This window comes from Gallus gallus, chromosome 1, assembly GCF_016699485.2.
Source record: "Gallus gallus isolate bGalGal1 chromosome 1, bGalGal1.mat.broiler.GRCg7b, whole genome shotgun sequence".
NCBI classification, from domain to species: domain Eukaryota; kingdom Metazoa; phylum Chordata; class Aves; order Galliformes; family Phasianidae; genus Gallus; species Gallus gallus.
The window spans coordinates 51,168,931-51,189,597 of NC_052532.1; the positions used below are offsets into that span (position 1 = coordinate 51,168,931).

Genomic DNA, 20,667 nt, shown 5'->3' on the forward strand with positions numbered 1-20,667 from the left:
TCTGAGGACCTTAGGAACAAGAGCCCAAAGGGATTACATTCCTTCAGGCCAAGGATTTCAGCACCCTGAACTACAGGGTACTCTACTGGGATCCCCTGTGCCTCAGAGGTTTGGGCAGCATCTACCTGAGTCATTTAGGAACATCAGACCAGTGGAATGGAAGGAAGAGCCAGGAACGTGAAGACCCTGGGCCCTGGGAATTTAGGCACAGCACGCCTAGGGGTGATGTCCAAGGACTTGGAGTGGAGCAGTAGGGCCGTCCCATCCCGTGGGCTCTCAGCCAGCCCTGTGGGTTGAGACGTTGCGGGGCCTGTGTGGTCTTGGGGCTGTGCCAAGCCCTCGGTGGCAGCAGCGTTCAACCCCACCCCAATGGCCCACACCACCGCCCGGCCGCACTGTTATCTCCAGCCCTCACGCGCTGGGCTGGCGGGCTGTGCCTCACTCCTATGGACAAGGAGGAGTCCCCTCTCCTCCTCCTGGCTCTCACAGCCCTCCTACCTCCCCCCAAGTCCTCCACCCGCCCACCGCAACCCTCCAGACCCACGGCAAGATGAAATAAACACTCAGAGAAGTAGCTTTTATAAACGGGAACTCTTCCATATGGAAGAAGTTCCATTTTTGTTTCTTTTTTTCTTTCATTCGTTGCCTTGTTTTAGCTCTTAGGAATAGATCAACTTATAAAATTTGCAAATAGAAAGAGGTAAAAATAAAGGCAAAAGCTATTTACAGAAACCAATGGGGAGAGCCTGGACAAAGCCCCCAGGCTGCTCACTTCTTCTTGGGCGATTTCCGGGCGCCAGACTTGGCTCTGGGTTTCGACCGTTTCACCTTCTTGGCCTTGGAGGCCTTCCGCGACTTGGCCTTAACAGTCTTTGGCTTCTTGGCCTTCTTGGGGCTTGCCCGCGACTTCTTCCTGGCCTTCCTGGCGGTGGCTTTGGGCTTCTTGGCCGGTGACCTGGCCTTCCTGGGCCTCGCTGCCTTCTTGGGAGACGTGGACCTCCTGACGGCCTTCTTCTTCTTCCCGGGGGACCTCTTGGCCTTGTCGCTCTTGGCCAAGCGGAAGGAGCCGGAGGCCCCGACCCCTTTGGTCTGCTTGAGGACGCCGGCAGCCAGGAGACGTCGGATGGAGAGCTTGATCTGCAGATCGGCGTTGTGGCCCACCTTGTAGTGGCTCTTGATGTACTTCTGGATGGACTGCCGCGAGGAGCCGCCGCGGCTCTTTTCCGCACGGATGGCCGCCGCGATCATCTCCGAGTAGGTGGGGTGCGATGCCGAGCGCCGCGATGCCTTCACCCGCTTGGGCTTGGCTGGGGCTGGGGATAGGACCAGGCTCTCCGTCATGGCCGCCGCTTCACCCCACGGCAGGGCACTGGGGTTAGGGAGCTTAAAAAAGGAGCCGCCAGCAACAACGGATGTGGGGCTGCTCCTGCTGCTGCCGCCGCCGCCGCCGCTGCGTCTGCGGCCGCGCGTGCCACCAGCACGCATTTAAGGGTGCGGCACGGACCGCGGGGAGGACTGCCTGTCCCCGTGTCCCCCCTCTGCCCCGCCCCACAGGGACATGCCTGGGGCAGGCAGGGAGGGACGAGGTTGGGACCAGAAGGGATGTGATGGGGAAAGGGGCGGACGCTGGGGTTGGACATTAAGGGATGGAGAGGGATACGGTGGGGATAGGGTGAGACACGGTGGGAATGGGATGGACATGGTGGGGACAAGGGTGGACACTGGGTTGGACAGCAGGGGACAGGGAGAGATGTGATGGGGAAAAGGAGTACTTTGGACTGACACTGGGTAGGACAAGGATAGGTGCTGGGAGGGAGATCAGGAGACAAGGAGGTAATGTGCAGGGCAAGGAGGAGCTCGTGCTGGGGACAGGGAGGGAGCAGGGGGACGTGGCAAGGAGACTCAGAAGGGTGTTAGGGAACACTGGATGGAGACAAGGAGGAACATGGGGAGGAATGTAGGGAATAATGAGGGGGGGACATTGGACAGACACCGGGGGTCTCACTCTTCTGTCTGCCCTGAGCAGCTATGGTGTCACCCTGGGGTTTGTGGTGGCTCCCAGTTACCAGGGTGGTGATGTATGGGAGGGGTGGTGGTGCACTTTTTTTTCTGCAAAAAGGCTCAAAAATAGGTTTGGCAGCTGAACCCCATGGTCCAATAAGCCTGTCTCCACTCCCGCCCTGTCCCCTTTGCTCCCCACCAGAGGCTTTGGGACATGCAGAGCTCTCATCAGCCACTGCCTCCCAGCTGAGTAAGCACGCAGCTGCCCCCAGGAGATTAAACGTGGCTGTGACCATCGTCTTCCTGGTGCATTTCCATCGCATTTTCCTCCTTCAGTCTTAAAAAACATTGATGTGCCCCCACGGATATGTGGCACTGGGGGTGAAACATGGCAGTTTCTAACATCTCAGCACATCCGACGCGTGCTGAGCACCCCTCCGCAACACCAATATCACCAGGTGCTTTTGTGCCACCACGGAGACATGAGGAAAGGAGAAGGGGATGCTGTAGGGCACCATGGCCTCTGCGTGACACCTTGACCGGGTGAAGGACCCAGAATTTGCTGCGCGGGAAATGCAGAGCTGTTGCTGGCTGCCTGCACGTAGGCACCCGGGCGCAGGCAGATAAGATTCCATCTGGTTTTACTTGCGTCCAAGCTTTTAACCGCCAGCAGCACACGGGCTCACCCGCCAAAGAGGGAAAACAGAAGAGGGGGGTAGGGGGGGGCAAGGAGCATCTCCAAACCCTGCTCCTTCGCAACCAGCTCACTGCAGAGCCTCCAAAAAATAGTGGCAATGTTTATCAGGGCAGTGCAGTGCCCAGGCTTCACCTTGCTAGAGGCAGCTGAAAATTGGGTGTCTTATCGGAGCCCATCACCTGGGCACCTCCTGCAGCCTCTCCCCTGTACGTGGGGGACCCCTTCATCCAGACCCAGTCTCTTAATTTTTAGCAAGTTAAAATATGGTCTCTCGTGCGTGAATCCTGACCAATGTCCCTGCGTCACCCTTGGTGGAGCAGAGCATCCATACCACCTTGCACCGGTGTGTCTCTAACATGCAAGAGGGGCTCTGGGGCTGGAGGTGTGATGGAAATGCTGCAGACATCGATGCTGCACGTTTCTAGCATTAAATAGACTTTGGAGATTGGGAAACATCTTCCCTCAGAGGAAGGAGCCTGACACAGCAATCTCCCACTAATCCCACTGACTTCATCCTCCTCCCCTTCCTCTCCCCCCACACATCATCCCAACAAACCCTTTGGGATTCCTGCACGTCCACCTCAGGACTTCATCTTAAATGGTCAAAGCACACACGCAGTGGATGTGCTGCAGCCCATCACGGAAAGCCAGCAAATCCATCACGGCAAAATTTTACTTAACCCGCTTTCACTTCCCAAAGAGGCTCAAAATAGGCAGACATTTTGGCTGCCTCCCCTCACACCCGTGGCCCTGAGGCCAGGCGATATCGCTATGGGACAGCCGTGGGGCCGATATCACCCCGTTGCATGTGGCACGGGGGAAGGGGCTGATTGGCAGCAGCCACACGTTTCACCATGCTGGTGCAAAGCCTTTATCGGGAACAGCAGTCCCCGGTCAGGAAGAGAAAAAACAACCCCAAACCCAAACAAATATAGGGAGCACCTGAGGAAGGGGCTGGCTGGCCACTCCCAGGGGTTGCAACCCCCCAGTGGTAGCTGCCACTGGTGATGCAAAAGCATGTTTTCTTTTTCCTCTTAAAAACATGCGTACAACACCATGCCCTAAACCTCACTTTTTCCCTGCAAACGTGGTCCCCACAACTCCCCGACATCAATACTACCACCCCCAGCTCCCCTGGGAGCTTTGCCATTTCATCTCCGGCCGATGGCACGCCCAAGGCTCATCCCATCTTCAAGGTGGTGGTTCAGGCATGATGCAAGCCTGCAACTGGATTTACTAGATTTTGTGCTGGCTTTGCCCAGGGAAAGCAGCCAGGAGCCTTTTCTGAGTGCTTCCCCTTAAGCGCCCCTTAGGAAGAGCAAACTGTGTTTTTTACCCCAAAAGAGGAGGGGGGAAAAACGTTTGCTGTTCCTCTCATCTTCCCCAGGATCTCCCCCCCTTGCTCCTGGTGGTCACGAAAGAGCTGCAGGCTTCAAAACGAGGCAGAAAGCCGCAGCAATTGCTCTCAGCCCTGTAGCAAGCCTTGCCCTCAGCAAACACATTTTTCTCAGCAAAAGGGGAAGATTTTATTAAGTTAAGAGTTGACGGGTGTGGCAGAGCAGCAGCTCCTCTGCCACTAAAATGTCGGGCTCTCCCCAGCCCGAGGGAGGACGAGTGGGGAGGCTCCGGGAGCTGAGGCTGTGCCAAGGCAGAGCCAAAGGACAGTCACTGAGAGCTCCATCGCGCAGCCTCGTGCCAACGTCTCCTCTTTCAAAGTTGCAGGCGGGTGCAGCTGCAGCAGGCAGCCCCTCCTATGGCTTGGGTGTCTCCTCCACTTGGGCGCTGGGGCAGTGGTGTCGTTAGGTGTCCCCATGTGTCCCCCTGGGGCCCCAGAAGCAGGTGGAAAAGAGGGAACGGGAGTGCCAGAGGCAGATACGTGGCTGGGAGCAGGGGGGGCTGAGGAAGTGGGGAGTATATTCTCTTTCTCTGGTTATAAAATGCTGGTGACGGAGAAGCTTTCCCCCTCCTTTTCCTCTTCTTCTCAAGGGAAAACAAAATTCTTCTATAAAATATAATTTTCACGTATAAAATCCCGAAGAAGGTGCATGTAAGGAGCCATTCCAAATGACGTGCTCAGATACAAAGGCAAAAAGGTTTTGGAAAGGCTTCATCGAAAGCTTTGGGAGGGGAGTGAGGAGCTGGCTGGGGAGAGAGATGTCTCGCCAAGGCGACATTGGATGGGAACCAACCTCCCTCTCTCCTCAAGTGAGGAACGGAGCAAATAAAAAACAAGAACAGATAAACAAATGAAGTAGACCTGGAAAGAGAGGGAAAAAAAAAAAAAGCAGGTTTGGAAAGATGGCACTCAGCACAGAAACGCTGTCCTTTCTGCCACTCTAGGAGATTCTGACACGCTTGGCATGCCTTTCTGACCCCATGTGTCCCAAGAGTGGTCAGTGCCCACCAGCAAGTGGTGGCAGAGCAGTGTGACCCCAAGCCTGATGGCCACAGCGTTGAAGCAAGTAGAAGGCTTGCTCTGGACACCAGAACACACATGATGGCTTCACACTGCCCCATCCCTATGCTTGCCTCTGCAAGTGCGTGGAGGAAGATGGCTGGGTCAAGCCACAGCCACACTGACTACCAAATGGAGCAGGAGGAAGCTGCCTTGCCTCTATTCCTCTGTCAAGTCAGTGGATCTCAGCCCCCCCCAAGCCTGGAGGGAACACTGCAGCCCCTCAGTGCTCACCGTTAATTGCTGATGCTGTTGCACAGTGATTCCTTCTCCTGCAGGGCTGCCATGGCCAGGCGCAGATGCTCCTTCAGCTGCTCAATCTCTCTCTCTGAGCGCACCTTAATGTGATTCAGCTCTGCATAGACATCCTGGTATTTCCCTGAGGCAAATCTCTTGTCCTGCCAGGGAGGGAGAAGAGTTAGCAACCCTCAAGCTGGTATTCAAGTGTCAAGGTGAGGCCAGTGAGAGAAAGGCCAGCGGGTGAGGGAGGACACAGCCCAAAGCCTGAACCTCAGCCCAAACTGGGCAACGATTTAATGACCCTGTCTGAATCCTGCAGCCACTGTGCTGCCTTCTAGCCCCTCTACTTTGCTGTGAGAGAGACGCAGTGCCCAGCCCTAGCCAGCAGACCCAGGGAAGCACCAACCTTTTGCATCATCTGCAGCTCCTCCCGGAGGCACTGTACCTCCTTCTTCAGGTACTGGAGCTCATTCTCCTTCACACGCAGCAGCACCTGGCTCAGGGGAGAGGAGCAGGCGGTGATTCAAGGCAGGGGGAAGCAGAGAGCCACAGCCTGGGTAGCGGCTGTCCTCCCTGGCGCAAGTGCGGTGGTGGAGGAGGAAGGAAGCGGGAAGTGATGCATGGTGCCCCAGGAGAGGCACGCAGGGGAAGCTTGCGCACCTCCTTCCTGCACAGCCCTGCAGCCTTGTGTGGCTCCCGGTCCCCTCCACTCCGAGCCCAAACTGCTGGGGACATCCCCTGCACCCTGTACCTCCAGCTCGCAGGAGCTGCGCTCGTTGTTTTGCTGAGATCGGTCCCCGGAGCACCGCGAGGTGATGAAGCTTCGCAGCTTCCCAATCTCATCCGACAGGCGGATCTGCAGCTCCTGCAGGCAAAAAGGCAGATACGGCATAGCCACAAGGCTCTCTTGCCACCCTGGCCCCAATACTTTATTGGGAGGGGAAGATTATGAATAAAAGAAAAGAGACACCCCAGTTAGACAGGGGCAGTCCCGCAATGGAATGAGGATGCTCCGTGGTCCCTACGGGCAGGGAAGCCCCTCTCTTGCCTGGTTCTTCCGGAGGAGCTGTTTCCCCTCTTGCTGGCAGCGCTGCAACGTCTGCTCCCGTTCCTCTGCCTTCTCTGTTAGCTGCCCAATTTCCAGGCACTTCTGGGAGTACTGCTCTGACAGCACCTGCAGCTCCCGCTTCAGCGAGTCTACATCCAACCTGCCAGAGAGGAACAAGGTTATTGCTGCCCTGCCATCGTCGCTGTCCCATGCCACCAAAGGCTCTGCCTAAAGCACTAAGCAAGGGAAGCAGGAGACACTTCTTACTGGTGCTGCTTCTGGAGGGCATCTGTGACTGAGCCACACTGCTGAAAGCTTCGTGTCCTGCCCAGCTCCTTGTTCATCTCCTCCCGGTGGGCCTTCTTCAGTGCTTCAATGGCTGCAGAGAGATGCAGCGGGACACATTGGATCAGGGTTTGCCAGCTTGGGCACACCTGGAGAAACCCAGCCAGGCAACTGACCCAGCTCTTGGTGCCTCAGGCTCAAAGATCCGTCTCTGCACTTCCTCCTCCTTCCCTTTTGCCCTCTGGGCAACTCCCACCTCCCAGGATTATCCCAAAGCACCGAGTGCTGCCAAGGAGATTAATAAATGGCATCTCAGCCTGACCAGATCTCGCAGCACAGGCTGGAAAAAAGCCAAGCTCCCTCTAAGACCAAACAGCAGACTCAGCAGTGGGGACTCAAGTTACAAGACTTTTGGGACAGAAGTTTCTGGCAGAAGTCAGACATTTGGGAGAGGTGGAAGGGAGTGGGGGTGCGTCTTGCTTTCTGCTCCCACCTGCTGCCGTTGCTGCAGCCTCCTCTGCAAGGAGCCGCTCCTTCTCCTGCCGCAGCCGCTCCATCTCTCGCTGGTGGTGCCTCTGCAGCTCCTCCATCACCTGCTGGTGTGACGACTCCATCTCAGCCAGGCTGCGCTCACAGGCCTCCTGCCGTGCCAGGGAAAGGACAGTAGGAGGGAAGGGTGAGGGATGTGAAAGTGGCAGACGCATTACAACACGGAGCTGCATTGGGACAGTCAGGTGGGATGTTAGGGTAAGGTTCAGGTTGAGGTTAGGAAAAGGTTCTTCACTGAGAGGGTGGTTGGGCACTGGGACAGGGCGGTGGTCATGGCACTAAACTGCTAGAGTTCAAGAAACTCTCAGACATGGTTTGAATTTTAGGTAGTCCTATATGGAGCCAGGAGTTGGATTCAGTGGTCCTTGTGGGTCCCTTTGAACTCAAGATACTCTGTGATTCTATGACTCTAAGACATGCAGACAGGAGGACAGGCACCTTGCTGGGACAATGCTTGACTCTGCAAACCCCTCCCTAGTCCAGGGCCATTTGGAGACAAGTGAGACCCATTCCTGTGATGTTTTTTTCTCCTGGTACCTTTATCACCAAACACAAGCATTCAGCTCACAGATCTTGTGAGCCCTGTGTGCTACGGAGAGGAAAAAACATTCCTCTTACTTCTATTACAACTCAGCCATCAAGAGATGCCACGGGGGAGCTGATCCAGACCCTACCACCAGGCTGTACTGCTGGAACCGCATCCCACTATTTGCCTTTTAGATAAAGCAGCATCCCCAGAATCGATGAAAACTGAGCCTCTGCTTCAGAAAAGTGACACCTTCCCCTTGGCTGGGTGCTGTTACAGACACCTCCCTCCCCAAAGCCTGACTGCTAGCGATCCTCTCGCACAGCTCATACCTTTTTCTGGTGGCTGGCCTTTTCAATGCCCAGTGCTGTAGATAAGTTGTGTTACAGCAAAGCAAGACGTTCCCATCTTGGACCTATGCCCCAAGGCCTGCTATCAAATCATGCCAAAACATTATTCTTAAGGAGCTGTTGAATTCACCAACTTGTTCTCCCCCTCCCTTCAACTGGTACTAAGGCAAATTGAGAGAGAATGAGACCTTTTGGGAAAGGTGAAGTTTAGCCTCAGGAAGAAAAGATGCCATTTCTCCCTGCTCCTTTTTGTTTTCTTTTGACCACATGGAGGCCCGTGAGCTGTAAGTGCTAACTGAGATCGCAGGGTACCACTGAACTGCTCCACGTGACTTGTGGTTTTCTTTATTTGCGGTGGGTGCAGCCAGTCCATTGCAACAGGAGCTCACCAGGAACCCAAATTTCCTTCCCTTAACTATGAAAGATCCTGAATTCCTGACAGCACGCGGGCGCCACTGCCTCCTGTCAACTCCAGCCTCTTTAATACACACGCTAGCCTTTATGTAATTAACATTGATCACAACCGAGCCTATTTAGGGCCACCATGGCAACCCAATGATTAGCGATACCTGCTTGGCAATGAGTCCAGGCTTTGGCATTTCCCAGCCTGGGGCTCACCCATCCTGCTCACCTGAGAGATGTACCCCCGGGGCACGTGGCCGTCTCCCTGGGACTTGGCAGCTTCCCGAAGGCTCTCGTTTCGGGCCCGGCAGGACTCCAACTGCGCCCGCAGCGATTGGACCTGTGCCAGGGACAGAAGAGAGATGCTCAGCCTCTTTCCCAGGGCTGGGAGGTGATGCGTTTGTTGACTCGGGAACAGCTGAAGACAGGAGACAGCAAATGCGCTGCCAGGAAACACAGCTCCATGCAAGTGATGCCACCGACACCGGTGGGCTTGCTCTTCTGCAGAGCCACCGGGGAGGCACAAAGCTGCAGGGATCGTGCTAAGGGGCCACCAGAAAACCACTTTCCAAAGTGCTCTCACCTCCTTTTTCAGTGCTTCGTTGGCATCTCCGTGGTTCCCCTTGCCCTGGTTCAGCAGTGTTGTCAAGGGCACTCGCCGTGAGTCCTTCAAGGGCAAGCGCTCCAGCTCCAGCCACTTCTTCTCTATCTCCTCGTTCAGCCGAACCCTCTGCTCCTCTGAAAGTGGGGCAGCAGGCAAGTCTGGCTCCTCCACCTTGCGGGACAAGGTCCCCCCTAGGCCATCACTGTTGGAGACCCTGCTGTCAGGACTCTCAAACCACTTGCGCCTCTCCTCTGAACGCACTGCCAAATCCCGCTCCAGATCCTCATGCTTGGACACTCGCTCTGACACTCTCAAGCTCCCTCTCGTCCTCGGTGGGGACCCCTGATTTTGGGTATCCTGCTGCAAGGGGGACAGTTCTACATAGTCGAAGGCATGGTGTGGCCCATCCGCTCTCCAGGTGCTGCCTTTGGTGCTTCCCTCAGAACTTGGCTGCTGCTGTTCGTCCACCCGCAGTGAGCTCTTTGGTGGGACACAGTTGCGGATCGTGTTTTCCTTGTTGCAGTCAGATAGCCTGAAACCAGAGCAATGACATGTGAAGGACAGGCACCGCAAAAGAACAGACAAACAGCCCCCTTGCATTGCTGGTTAAACGCATGGCTCAGCTTTTGCTCAACTCAGCCGTGTGAAAAACTTGTGTGAGAGCAGAGCGGTTGCATCACATCGCTTGGCAGCTTTGTCTGCATGTATGGGTAAACAGGCTTTCCCCAGGGGGTGGGGAGGATTCACCCTGAGCCCCAGCCAGGCTCCAGCAGCAAAATGCAGCTAAAAAATAGGTTTTGGGGCAGGCTTCTGTGGGCAGTGTGAGCAACTGCTGGTTTTCCAGAAAAAGGTAGATGTGGCACTGAGGGAAGTTGTTTACTGGACATGCTGGTGATGGGTCAGTGGTTGGACTATATGATCTTAGTGGTCTTTTCCAAATTGAACAGATTCTACGATTCTGTTCAAAGAAATATCTTGCTGGCAGACAGGAGCCTGCCAGGACACTGTGCCCCCAGAAAGCATCACCTCCCGCGTGCCCATCATTCTCATCATCACAGCCCCGCTCCCCCCCTCCCCAGGACCTTCTCAGGTGTCCTCCTGAAGAAGGAGGACAACCAGGAGACCCACCAGCAAGCAGCTCTTACTTGGTGACATCTGGAGCACTAACAGGGCGCACGTTCTTCCTCAGAGCCTCAATCCAATTGCGCCGGATGCCTGAGGTCATGGCTGACAGTGTGAAGATGGCATCTTTCGTCTGCAAGGGAGATAGGACACAGACTCTGTCACCACTCAGCAAAGGGGCAGCCGGCTGCACTCTGACCGTTTGCTGGACACGCCACCAACCACCCCTGCCATCCTGAAACCATGAAGTTTGCACTGCCCAAATTTCTGTGTCAGGGATGCAGATGGGGAAGGAGCAGCCATCCCAGCCAGCATCCCTCAGTGCTGCCCTCCAGGCACTCACGTGTATCTGGAAGCCATAGTTACGTTGCACGGCGAATTCTGTCACATCTGTGCAGGAGCGGAGATCGATTTCACCATCAAGGTCATCAGCCTGAAAGCACAGCCACCCTCTAGGGTGTAAGCAAAGCCCAGCTCTTAAAAAGCCCCTGCCACCTGCCTGCACCCTAACCAAAGCACGGGAAGAAGAAGAGTGGCAAAGCACCAGGGCAGCCCAGCTGCCCCCATGTCAGCCTTTCTCTTCACTTCGAACCATGACAGCCCTCAAGGGCTTTTCAGATGGAGAATGATGGGTCAGAACAAGGTCTCAAGGAGACGCTAGACCTTCACCGGAATGGGACACATTCCCTTGTGTAGACATGAAGTGCCCGTGCAAGCGGTCATGTTCCTTTCCCTTTCACTACGAGGACAAGGGCAGGAAAGAACAGAGGGGTGAGGAGACACTGCCCACGCTTACCTCTTCGGCGTTCGAGTCCCGGTAATATCTCAGGCTCGAGTCGGTCAGCACGAACCAGTGTTTCTTCCACTGCCGGCACATGGGTTAGGGGAAGGGAGGGGAAACGACAGGAGTGAAACGGATAGACAGTTACTGAGGGAAGCACGGGAACAAGGAGGGATGTGCTGCCCCGTGACCTCTCAGTTTCTAGGCTCTGCTCCCCTTTTCTAGGTCCCTTCCAAGTCCCTGTAATAACTCTCAGCTCAGAGCGCACCCAATACAATGCTGGGTCTCTCAAGCATGAGTTCCCTGCAGCGGGAGCAAGCACAACAAGGGGGGGAAGGGAAAAATCACTGCTCACACAAGGAACTCAACCAACAGGGCTAGGGCAAGAGGCAGGCTCTGGGTAGGGCTTACCTCTCCCGGCTTGTCCAGGATGGACATCCATCCCTTCTTGAAATTGAGGAGATCTGGCTGGAGAGGAAAGGACAAAGCAGAGGGTTAGCGCATGCTGGAACCCACAAAAGGTTTCTGCATGCTGTGGGGGGGGGGGGATAGGAAGCAGAGATCCCATAGGGGGAATAAAAAACAAGAAGAGCCCCACGTTGCTTTGTGGAAACACGTGGGGGTTTAGTTTAGGACCCAGTGGCGGAGGAGGGCTGCATTTAGCAATCATTCCTGTAAGAGGAAACAGGAGATAAGGAAAGAGTAAAGGAAAAAAAAAAAAAAGAAGGAAAATATGCAGCAGGGAGGTTTCTACAAGGTGCCTTGGAGATATTTATTCAGAGATAGGAGAGAGAGATAGGGGTGAGGAAATGGTATGGAAGGGAACACAGGCCGGACCAGGCTTTGGAGAAGGACACAGGGAAGCAGGCACATTTTGTCCCAACCCCGGGCATCCATGCCCCAGGGGTACCTCCCACAGCACCTTCCCCAGCTCTCACTTATTACAGCCACGAGCGGCCCGCTATGAACCGGCCCTCACCGCAAAGGCGCGGGAGGCAATTTAACAGCTCTGAAAACACACGGCGTGTCAACGCTTTGCCCGAGGCTGGAGATCAAATTGGAATTACAACCAGAGCTGGAGAACAAATCCTGTCTGAGACGCTGGGGACTTCGCTCCTTCTACAGCCCACCCTCCGCCCAGCCCTGGGCCGTGGTTATGGAGAACAAGCAGGGTTTTCTCCAGCTCACTCCCCTCTAAAAAGTCCCCGTCCCCCCCACCCTTTTTGCCTCCTCCTAACCTCACGCCACTTGTCCGGCATCCCGACTAGTCCAGCTCCTTCCAGAAGTGCCGTGCTGGAGAGCTGACTCAGGGCAACTGCTCTCCCTGACTTCGCCCTCAGCCAAGCAGGCTGGAGCTGCTCCTCCTCCCAGCTCTGCCGCTCCAGCTCCTCCCGAGCTGGCAAATAACTCAGCCCACCGCTCAGCTTTGTAAAAGTAGGCATGAGGAGCCCAGGTGGCGAATGGCTTGGGGACCACGTGCATCCCCACGTCCACTCCCCCAGACCCGGACATCCCCACCGCCCTGCGAAAGTTCTTTGACAATTAATTTCTTCCCCGTGGCGACAGCTCCACCCTTTGTGCCGTTATCCTTTCCAATCCGGTGACTTCAGCACTGACTCCAGGCTGGGAGCGGCACGAGGGAAGGAAAGGAGTATGCTCTCCTAGCATACATGTGAGCGGGGCAGGAGGGCCAGGAACACTGCCCTATCACTGTCATGGGCACAGCACAGTAAAGCCCCCCCAAAGCACACGAATGGCGCAAGACACAACCAGTCCCTTTTTGCCTGTCTTGCTCTTCACAGGCACAGCTCTGCCACTGTCTGCAGTATTTCTGGTGGACAAGACACCGGTTGCTGCATAAAAGTGCTTAAAGCTGCTTTTTCCCCCCCCCTCTCCACCACCAATTTCAGCTCTGTACTGTGGAGAGCTCGGAATACAGGCAGAGGACAGAGCGAGGTTTGAGCTGAATCCCCCCCCCCCCCCCCCATCAGAGGAAAAGACCAGGGCAGGAGGAGGAAGCGGGCAGGAAAGCAGAGCCATCCGGAGATCCGGGGCTGGCTCCAAACAGCGGAGATGTGAGGATGCAAGAGGAGGCACCGGGGGGGTCCGGCACTGAGCAGGGCTGATGGCTGGCGCGGGGAGCTGGCTGCCTGCTTGGGCTGCCACGGGGATACAAGGGCCGCGATAACAGCCTGCAAGTATCTGAAGAATGTAAACACCGAAGAAGGATAGGAGATAGGGTGGGAGTGGAAGAATGACTCCTGGGTGGTACAGAGAGGGCAGGGGGAAGAAACGGAGGACGGAAGGCAACAGAGCGAGAGCTCCAGGCCGCCGTTCCCACAGCTGCTCGGGCTGCAGAGCGACACTTCACAGCACGGGACAGCGGTGGTGGAAGGGACCTCTGGAGGTCACCTGCTGCAGGGTCACCTCACCCCAGGCCGCCTTCCCTCTACCACAAAGGGGGTCCCGGTCGCCCCAAAAGCCCATTTCTTCCCCAAATGAGACTTGGCTTGGCAAGGAAAGGGCCCCAAAGCCAAAGCACAGCACCAAACCCCTCACCGCCCCACTGCACGGGGAAGGCCGATGGCCCGGCCCGGCCCGCCACCTCCACCGCACCCCACCCCGGGCCGGGAGGACAGGCAGCCCCGGCGCCACCGCGGTCCCGCACCACCTCAGCGCCGCCCACACCCCGGCGGCAGATCCCCCCGGAGCGCGGGGGGGGGGGTCAGGAGGAGCCGGTGGCAGCCCGGGGAGGGAAGCAGAGCGCCGCGGGGCCCCGCTCCGGACTCACCGTCATGGCGGGGGCGCGGCGGGGCCGGCTGCGGGCAGCCAGGGCGGCGGGGCGGCTTCAGAGGCCGGGCGGCTCCCGCGGCCCCACCATGCCCGCTCGCTCCGCCGCCCGCCCCGAGCTTTTCCGAGGGCTTTTTTTTTTTTTTTTTTCCCTTCAAACTTTTTTTTTTTTTTTTTCTTTTTTCCTCTTTCCTCCCCTTCCCACCCCAAACTTCCTGGGAGGGCCCGGGCCCGGCCCAATGGCAGCGGGTGGCCTCCGGCCCGGCCGCCCCTTTCCCGCAGCCAATGGAGCCGGCGGGGCGGGCGGGGAGCTCCGGGCCTTACCTTAGTGCGTTTGTCGCTGCTGCTCCCGTGTGTGGGTCGGCTTCCCGAGGAGCTCTGCTGTGCGCTGGAGCTCCCACCCAGCTGCGACTGCGGGGAGAGGACGGGAGAGCTCAGCCTGAGCCTCTCGTGCCCATCTCCTCCCCGTGTCTCCCAGTGCTGGAGCTGAAACACTGCTTCTCAGACCTCGGGAAAAGGGCTGTGCTGGTTGCACACCTGGCAGCCAGGTCCCTGCCGTTTCCAATTGCTGTTTCTGTTTTCACCCCCCCCAGCCCCGACCTACGCCCCTCACTGCAAGAAGACATGGAGGCCCTGGAGCGTGTCCAGAGAAGGGCAGCGGAGCTGTGAGGGGTCTGGAGCACAGCTCTGATGGGGGGCGGCTGAGGGAACTGGGGTTGTTCAGGCTGGAGAAGAGGAGCTCAGGGCAGAGCTCGTCGCTCTCTAAGACAACCTGAAAGGACATTGTGGTGAAGTGGGGGTCGGCCTTTTCTCCCAGGCAACAGTGAGAGGGTGAGAGGGAATGGCCTCAAGTTGCCCCCCCAGAGGAGGTTCAGGTTGGATATGAGGAAGAATTTCTCCTCCAAAAGAGCGGTGCTGCAGTGGCACAGGCTGCACAGGGAGGTGGTGGAGTCACCGGCCCTGGAGGTGTTCCAGAGCCGTGTGGATGTGGCACTGAAGGACATGGTTAGCAGGCAGTACTTGCAGTGGGCAGACAGCTGGACTAAATGATCTTAAAGGTCTTTTCCAGCCTTAATGATTCTATGATTCTATACTCACGTGATAAATGAGGAATTTCTTGTTCTCCCAATCGCTTTCCAATGGTTTCTCTGGGTTGTTTGAGTTGTGGCTGTGCTCAACCCCCTTCCAGTCATCCTCCAGTCGCTGTGCTGGGCTCTCAGGCCTCCTCCAGCTGTCATCCGGCCGTGGCCAGGCATCCGCATGCCTAGCGGGGCTCCTCCAGTCCCTTTCCAGCTGCTGCATCAAGTCCATGTGGCACGGTGGCTTCTCCTGCACCCTCCAGTCCTTCTCTGCCTTCTGAGCCTGGCGGGCATCCCCACGGCCCTTCCAATCCTGCTCTGGTGGCCGCGTTGGGCTCATGGGACGCAAGGGCTTCCCTCGGCCTTTCCACTCATTGTCTGTGCCCTTCCCAGCATGGGGAGGCTGCAGTTTATCCCGGAGGCTCCTCCAGCTGCACTCCAGCTGCTTCCCAGATGAGTCCCCACGTTGTCTTTCTGCCCCCCGTGCAAGGCCAGGCTGGGAGGTCTCCTTTTGGCTTTTCCATGTGCCGTCTGTCCGTCCTGTAGGACTTGTGGAACGTGGTGGCCTGGCTCCTCCCAGCTTGCCTCCATCCATGCTCTTCCCAAGGCTCGGGGGGTGCAGGGTGTTCCCCCAGCTTTTTCTCTCAGTGGCTTTCCCCATGCTCGCAGCCTGCCAGGCAACTTGGCTCCTCTCTGCTCTGTTCCTCCAGTCCTTATCTGTGTGCTGGGGAGGGCTCTGAGCTCCTCCTGGCCTCCGTTCCAACCTAGACACGGGGCTGGGGGAGCGTGGGCTGGGGGATCGCGGGCTGCTGCCTCCCCTCTCCGGCCGCTGAGTAGGACTTGTGGGCTCCCGAGGCTTCCTCCAGTCCCTCTCCACCCGTGGAGATGGGCACATGGGGCGCAGGGTGACCCCAGTCCTCTCTGTGTGTCGAGCTGGGCTGGGGGAGCGCCGGGGCTCCTTGGAGTCTCTGCTGCATGGCTCAGGGTGCCAGGAGAGCCGCTGGCCCTGGAGACACACAGGACAGAGAGCAATGGGAACACAAGTGATAGCAAGGAGGGAGGTAAGGTGGCACAAGAGCTGGGAGACAGGTTGGTTGGGTTACGAAAGGTGTTGCGGAACCTGCACCCCTATGCATAGAGCCAGCTTCTATCCAGGAGAAGCCTCTTGGACCCAGGAATAGGGGAAAACGTGGCAGGAGAAAGCAGCCAGGACTCACCTCCCTGGGCAAGCTGGGGCTGGACTGCCTCCGAATGACTCTGCCTTTGCTGGGTGGCACTGGGGTCTTGCCATCCAGCCGCTCCACGCGGCCCTCCTCCAGCGCCTGGAAAGCCTCCAACGTCTCCGATTTCCTGCAGGCACACACAGCCTGTCTGGCTGCTGACTGAGCCCCACTCCAGCCCTACATCTCTGCCTCCCCCAGATGTTGGGGTCTCCACCCTATTGCTGCAACCATCCCAGCTTCCTCATCCGAATCTTCTTCATGCCATTTCTTTGGGCCATCTGCACCTTGCTCCTTCCTGTCTCATCCACTGCCTGGTCCCCGTTACACCCTTGCATGCCCCGTGCCACCACTGGGCTGCCAATTTTGGAGCCACTTGTGGTTCTCCAGCCAATGACTCACCTGGGACTGGGGACTCCTCAGCATTCCTAATCCTACTAGGATTTGGGAGCTTCTCCCTTCTTTCCCCATTTCCCAGCTCTACAGCATGTCCTGCAGCTCCCAGGACGTGGCTGGGAAGAACGGGGTGGGAGTTTCAAAGCTCAGCTGTAACCCCAGCCCTTCTCTCTCCAAGCCGTGTTGTGACCCATGGGGACAACCCACTGCCGAGCTCTATTGCTCCTCACCTGCGCTCACAGCCAAATATCCTCTCCACCTCCACTCGGCCAGGGCTGAGTGTGCGGGAGCCGCAGCGGTCAGCAGCATCCCCACGGCCGAGGCGCTTGGGTTTGGGCAAGTCCGCCAGCACTGTGTACTCCTGCCTCTCCAGCACACGCTTCCCCTCTGTGCCCCCAGCACTGGGGTGCCCACGGGGCTCCCCAGCCCGGGAGGAGGATGCCAAGTGCCTGCTGCTGCCTGGACCTGGAGAGGAGCTGCGGCCGGGACGTGGTGCGGAGGGAGTCCAGGGAGGGTCAGGTTTTCGAGGTTCCAAGGAAAAATAGCCACTCTCTATGCGGTGCTTCGCCCAGCCCTCCTTGGGCTTCTGGGTGGCGGGAGCACGCTCTAGGATGGAGAGAAGGTTGATGAATGAGTGGTGTGCAATGCTACTCTGTCCACAGCGAAGCAGGGCTTCAGGGTTAGGAACAGTCCAGGAGGGCGGAGGGAAAACCCAGACTACAGGGTGGGGTGGGAGCCCAACAAAGCATGCAGGGAGACAGCAGCCCCATGTTTTATGGTCAGCACACCAAGAGGATCATGCATGAGAGCAAACCACATGTACCTGCTTTTGGCACACAGACTTCTTTCCTAAAGCTTGGAGCCTCTGTTCTCACCCAGGATCCAGAGGGAAGGGGCTGACCCCACCTGGCTCTGTCCACCTGCAGCTGTGCATTATCCTTGTGTCCCCTGTAGCTCATTGTGTCCCTCTTGCCTGATCCCAAAGTGGTGTCCAACAGCCTGGTCATCTCCCAGCCCTGAGAGACAAATAGGGCAGGGCTTTGCAATGGGACTGCGAGTTACTGGGCTGGAAGGGGGCGAAGAGCATGTGTGAGGATTGAAGGGTCCCAGCTGACCCCCCAGCATCTTGGGAGCTTTCGAGTATGCCCAGCAGAAGTGGCTCTGAGGGGACGAGGGGGCTGAAACCACCCAAACCAAGAGAAGAGCCCATCTCACCCTGCCTTCAGCGTGGCTGTGGGGTTCAGTGTTGGTTTCTCCATGCTGGCCTACAGTGCTTGGGCTGAGTGGGGGCTGTGCCCTGCCCTGGTGCCAGCTGTGAAGCAAGGAGAGGACAGGCAGCGGTCAGCATAGCTGCAGAGCCTGAGGACAGGGAGCAGTCACGAGAAACACAGGCAGAGGAAGTGCTCAGCCCTTTTTCCCAGGCAGAGTATAGAATCATCAAGGACGGAAAAGACCACTGAGGTCGCCCAGTCCGACCACCAACCCATCACCACCATGCCCATTAACCACGTCCCTCAGTGCATCGGTGATATCGCACCCGATTTCCCCACCTTCCCCCTCCATCGGTCTCTGCCACTCACCGCTCCGCGCCGTCTGCCCGACCCACGCACACGTACACCTCGCACTGCGGTGCTACGATGCGGACGGCGTCCCAGGGCCCACCTGGGTCTGCGTTGGTGCCGTGCCCCGCCACCTCTGCGTCATGCTCCTGCGAGGGAGGGGGGGGTGCAGCCGTGCCATCACCGCACCGGATATGAAAGCACATTAGGATGAGGGCTGGGGGAATCTCTGCTTGCAGCCGCCCTCCAGCATCTCCCCCAGGCCCATTACCTGCAGGGTTTAGGAGCAGTGGTAGGGGGCTTGCCTGCCCTCCCTCCGGCATCTGGATACGCTCAGAGATGGCTCTAAGCGGATCGCAAAGGGCTGCAGTAATCTTAGAGGGCCCGGGGGCCAGGGGGAGAGGGCAAGGAGGAGGGCGGGAGGCTCATTACTATTTCATGATCCCCGGCTTGGTGCTCCAAGAGGACAGCGAATGACACGAAACCCTCTGTGAACATGAAACCGGCTGATGCCTGGAGGGATGCAGCACTCTGCAGCCAAGTGGCTCATGCTGGAGGATGGGGTCAGACTGAGCCCTGCATCGCATGGGATGTATCCCCTTCCACCTTTCCCTCCAGAAACAGCTCACAGCGGCCCCAGGGAGATCTGCCAGCACCACATTTTAGGTAAGAATCATAGAATGCTTTGAGTTGGAAGGGACCAACAGGCCTCAAACAGAGACGGAATCCAGGGTGGGTCCCTACTTTGCCATTCCCCCTTCCCTCACCGTTACTATTTACTTGCACGTATCTGTATTGCTCCATCCCTGCTTCCCTTCCCAGGATCTACGGAGCCCCTTCTAACTGTGTCCAGACCCTCCCTGCCAATGCGGCTCCAGCTCTGCTCCAAGCACAGTTAAACGATGGACTCCGCAGGCCTTTGTGCTAGGGATTTCCATCTCTACAAAGTCCCAGGGCCGAACAAAGCAGCTCTTAATGCAGCATTCGTGGCCTGCAGGTGGGATGGAGGAGCTCACCTGGGCAGCGTGCGGGTGAACCCTTGCGGCACGGAAGCAGTGTTGGCACAGGCTCCTTGCAAATATGTTGGCTTCAAAGTTGGCACAGGGCACATCGTTCACCGAACTTGGCATCCTCCATAGGGATGGAGGTGCTCTGGCTGTTGGGCTACAGGGAGCAGCCAGGTGAAAGGAACAGCAGCAGAAAGCTGAGCTTTCAGCTCCACATCCTCAGGCTCCTACGGAAGCACAAATGTTATTCTCAGACTGAAGCTTGCCGCACTCGGCTGGCCATGCTGGAATCAAAGGGCATCCAGCTGCAAGGCCTTCAGTATGACCCACATAATTACACATAATAAAAGGGTATGTCCCGGCGGGAGCCTTTTTTTAGAAGGGGGCACTGCTCTGCACCCTTCAATGGGTTCTGATGCAGACAGCTTGGTGAGGGCACGATTTCTTGACTCACTCGCACCTCACCTGAACCCAGGCACTCACTTGCAAGCAATGCACAGAGAAAGAGCCCAACATCGCAGCCCAGTCGTGCCCACTGATTGCCACACGTGGTAGGAACCCAGAGCATCCCACTGCCTGAAGGGCAAACTTGCTTCCCACATCCCGCAGGGCTCTTGGGGCCCAGTGAGCTCCCCACGGCCTCTACCGCTCATGCAGCCGTAGCTACCGTTCCCAGTGCATCCCAGTACCCCCAGTACCTCCACTTCCCCACGACTCCCAGCATCGCTCTCCCCGCCGAGCTCCCCTTTGAATGGAGCTCCCCGTGGGAATTGCGGGCAGCCAAGCCCCGCCCGCTGCCCTCTCATTGGCCTCGACCGGGCGCTGATTTGAATACTGCCCTCTGAGTGGCTGTCTGGCGGCGCGCCGGCGGGCACGTGTGCGGGCACCCACGTGTCGGTGGCAGCGGGTGGGCGATCGACCCGAGCGGGGCCGGGGAGGGAGCGCGGGGCTGCCGCTTTTCCCCTCGTCTCCATCCCCTGCCATTGAGCAGGCCTGGGGCTTTTGCCCCAGGAGATGGTTAACATCGGCAGGATGCATCTGCAAGCACTAGGACTCCCTGCTAATCGGCTCCCTTGGCTCTCAAAAGCTCTTGTCCCTCATCCGGTGAGGTTTCTTCCCGGTTCCTTTCTTGCAGCAGCAATAAGACTGCATTGCATGCAACCTTGAGCTTGGTACACTCCATAGGAGCGACACAGCACACCTCACGCACACTGCAGCTTCATCTCTGTACCGAGCTCCAGTTTCTCCATGACTATCTGACCTCCCTGTCTCGTTTTGATCCTCTGTAATCCCAATCACATTTTTGTGCATGCATGTGTGCACAATCACAGTCTAGCCAGCAAAAGCCATCGTACATGGACAGACCGTGTTGGAGCTTCACATCCTTTCTGTGTAAGCTCCAGGGCAGCAGCACCACCACCACCCAGGTGCCCTGTCTCTGGGAGAAAGGCTGTAGCTGAGTGTGGGCACTGAGCACAGTTGGGTGACCCTGGGGCACACTGTGGTCACAGTGACCACTTTTCAGTGCAGCAGCCACGCTAGCGCAGTGATTTCTG

At 57.4% G+C, this 20,667-nt stretch overlaps 2 protein-coding genes across 4 annotated transcripts; both read right to left on the bottom strand.

The window, feature by feature from the left end:
• Positions 1–572: 572 nt before the first annotated feature.
• On the bottom strand, positions 573–1,458 carry H1F0 (H1 histone family, member 0). Its single transcript, NM_001044673.2, has one exon. It carries the CDS (start codon positions 1,339–1,341, stop codon positions 769–771), a length of 573 nt encoding a protein of 190 aa, NP_001038138.1. The 5' UTR covers positions 1,342–1,458; the 3' UTR covers positions 573–768.
• Positions 1,459–4,199: 2,741 nt separating this feature from the next.
• On the bottom strand, positions 4,200–19,857 carry TRIOBP (TRIO and F-actin binding protein). 3 transcript variants are annotated; one of them, XM_040656107.2, is made up of 22 exons: positions 19,810–19,857; positions 19,121–19,338; positions 18,126–18,253; positions 17,761–17,857; positions 17,369–17,561; positions 16,776–17,151; positions 16,147–16,279; positions 14,949–15,935; positions 14,175–14,261; positions 11,472–11,528; positions 11,076–11,144; positions 10,623–10,712; positions 10,303–10,412; positions 9,137–9,689; positions 8,783–8,893; positions 7,220–7,367; positions 6,709–6,820; positions 6,442–6,601; positions 6,145–6,258; positions 5,800–5,886; positions 5,388–5,551; positions 4,200–4,955 (listed from the first exon to the last, which is right to left on the bottom strand). In XM_040656107.2, the coding sequence occupies exons 2-21, from the start codon at positions 19,232–19,234 to the stop codon at positions 5,390–5,392; spliced, it is 3,888 nt and encodes a 1,295-aa protein (XP_040512041.1). In that variant the 5' UTR covers positions 19,235–19,338; positions 19,810–19,857; the 3' UTR covers positions 4,200–4,955; positions 5,388–5,389. The 3 variants fall into 3 exon arrangements, with proteins under 3 accessions (XP_040512041.1, XP_040512044.1, XP_040512042.1); XM_040656110.2 differs by lacking the exons at positions 14,949–15,935; positions 16,147–16,279; positions 16,776–17,151; ... (3 more) ...; positions 19,121–19,338; positions 19,810–19,857 and having other exon boundaries at positions 13,852–14,259; XM_040656108.2 differs by lacking the exons at positions 14,175–14,261; positions 14,949–15,935; positions 16,147–16,279; ... (4 more) ...; positions 19,121–19,338; positions 19,810–19,857 and adding an exon at positions 12,299–13,877.
• Between the last annotated feature and the right edge of the window lie 810 nt (positions 19,858–20,667).